The 2,284-nt window shown below is 49.0% G+C and overlaps 1 protein-coding gene across 1 annotated transcript; it reads left to right on the plus strand.

Annotated features, from left to right (window-relative positions):
* Nucleotides 1–312: 312 nt before the first annotated feature.
* Nucleotides 313–2,063, plus strand: ch25hl2 (cholesterol 25-hydroxylase like 2). Its single transcript, XM_072591737.1, has one exon. The coding sequence runs from the start codon at nt 666–668 to the stop codon at nt 1,572–1,574; it is 909 nt and encodes a 302-aa protein (XP_072447838.1). The 5' UTR covers nt 313–665; the 3' UTR covers nt 1,575–2,063.
* The last annotated feature ends 221 nt before the right edge of the window (nt 2,064–2,284 follow it).

Below are 2,284 nucleotides of genomic sequence, written 5' to 3' on the forward strand. Positions count from 1 at the left end.
CCTCCTTTGAGTTTTAATGAAACTCTTCAAATTCTATGGAATTGGGTCGCTACCTTTTGGAGGAGGCGTCCAGCATTGTTGGAAGATTGGACACGGCGGAAAGATTAAGCTGTCCACAGACCCGCTGTCGGTGTGTATTGGGTTCTGCAGAGGGTTTTTTTTCCCAGACGAATTGATATTTCCATGTGGAAAGGGGTTGGTAATTTCACATTAGCATTGGGTTGCCAAAATTAAATCAGACTTTCATTTGAACCGTTCACTCTGTGTCTGTGTGTGTGTTTCCCGCCTTCTTCGCCCCTCATCTGACCTTTTGAGTTTTCCATCGCGTTTCCAGGACCAATCGCAGCTCTTGGGCGTCTTCAAAAAGGAGTGGGGGGTCAACGGGACCTTGCATTCGGCGCGGACTGGCCAGGAGGACGTTAAGATAGTTAGTGTTTCTACATTCTCCCTCAGAGCCCTTCAACACAAGAGACACTGAGGCAGGGCTCAGGGTGAGGGGGCAGCAAAGGGGAGACATCCCTGGTTGCATGTGAACGTTTCGAGAAACGACATTTCTTGAAATCCATTTCCAAAGTTTGCCTCAGGCTGCTCTGGGGAGAATCGGTGCGACGTGTCTCTTTATTTTTCCCGCTCCTGCCCACTAGTGAAACACACTGTCCCTCCGGATGTATTCGGTAGGTTCGAGCCGAGTCTTCGACCCCTACGTGCAGGTGATCCAGAACGCCAACATCACGCAGTACATCTGGACCAAGTCCTTGCTGCAGCCCCTGTGGGACTACCTGCGCTCCCAGCACCAGGATGCCCTCCGCTCGCCTCTCTTCCCCGTGGTCATCTCGGTCTCTACCTATTTCGCCGTGTGTACCTTCTACATGATCCTTGACCTGCTGGCTCCCAGGTGCCCGCTCATCAGGAGGTACAAGATCCACCCCGAACAGCATGTCACTTGGGAAGACATCTTCAAGACCCTGTGGCACACTGGCTACAACCACCTGATCTATGTCTTTCCAGCCGCCGTGGGTCAGTGGTACTGGCGGCCGCCGATCCCTCTACAGGAGGAGGCACCGCTGGTCTCCGAGTTTCTCATTGGCATCCTGGGCTGTACAATCCTCTTCGACTTCCAGTACTACTTCTGGCATATGATGCACCACAAAGTCCGCTGGCTCTACACCACCTTCCACGCCATCCACCACGAATACTATGCCCCCTTCTCCTGGTCCACTCAGTACCTCTCCGCCTGGGAGTTGGTTAGCGTTGGCTTCTGGACCACCATCGACCCAATTATCTTGCAGTGCCACTGCCTCACCGGGTTCACCTTCATGGTCTTCAACATCTGGATCTCCGTCGATGATCACAGCGGCTACGACTTCCCCTGGGCCCTTCATAATCTCATCCCGTTCGGCCTATGGGGCGGCACGGTCAAACATGATGTTCACCACCAGAAGCCTCAGAGCCACTTCGCGCCTTTCTTCTCTCACTGGGACTGGCTCTGTGGTACTCACTGTGAATGCAAACGCTCGCCCGCCGTCCTGGAGATGCAAACAAAGAGACGCAAAGCGAGCGAAGACCAAAACTGACAGCCACAACTAAGCTTCACCTCATCAGGCTGAGGGAAAGCCGGCTGAGCTGGTAGAAATTATACCAATCTTGAGCAATGTGAACTGTAGGTATATTCTAATGCTCACAGACTCTAGTTTATATTTATTGTAGAGATTTTTTTAAAGAAAAGCAAACATTTTGAATGTGGCCAAGTGTAAATATATACGATATTTAGGAGTCTTCCATTTTAATTTCAACTAAGCAAATATATCATAACAATGTCCGGCTTTAACAATGTGCCAGACTTAGGAATGTTTCGATGATCTTTTGTAACATAAAGTGGAAACAGCAAGATGAACGCTCTGTCTTCCCCATTCAGTCTGTTTTCCAAATGTGCGCCCCTTCCACTGAAAGGAATAAACTGTGTATCTTTAGAGGGGGCGCGGAATGCGTCAATGTAAATACTTTTGTTTTTGGAAAATATTGCATGTCTTGGAGTTTAAATAAAAGCGATCACTTCGTACTCACTCGATACCGTGGTCAATGTTTTTGAGCAGAGGGAAAGAAGATAATGAAGAGACGGTGGGACATCCAGTAAAAAGTGTTGGCACAAAACCCTTGAACACAACAAACTTGTTTTCTGAAATTGCTGGAGAAACTCGTCAGGTCTGACAACAACTGTGGAGAGAAAACAGAGTTAACGTTTCGAGTCCAGTGACCCTTATTCAGAACTCTTCTTCAGTTACCG

The sequence above is a fragment of the Chiloscyllium punctatum genome, chromosome 2, assembly GCF_047496795.1.
Source record: "Chiloscyllium punctatum isolate Juve2018m chromosome 2, sChiPun1.3, whole genome shotgun sequence".
Lineage (NCBI taxonomy): Eukaryota > Metazoa > Chordata > Chondrichthyes > Orectolobiformes > Hemiscylliidae > Chiloscyllium > Chiloscyllium punctatum.

Excerpts from the sequence above, each read along its gene's own strand:
- ch25hl2 (XM_072591737.1), top strand. The coding sequence starts at position 666 with ATGTATTCGGTAGGTTCGAGCCGAGTCTTCGACCCCTACGTGCAGGTG.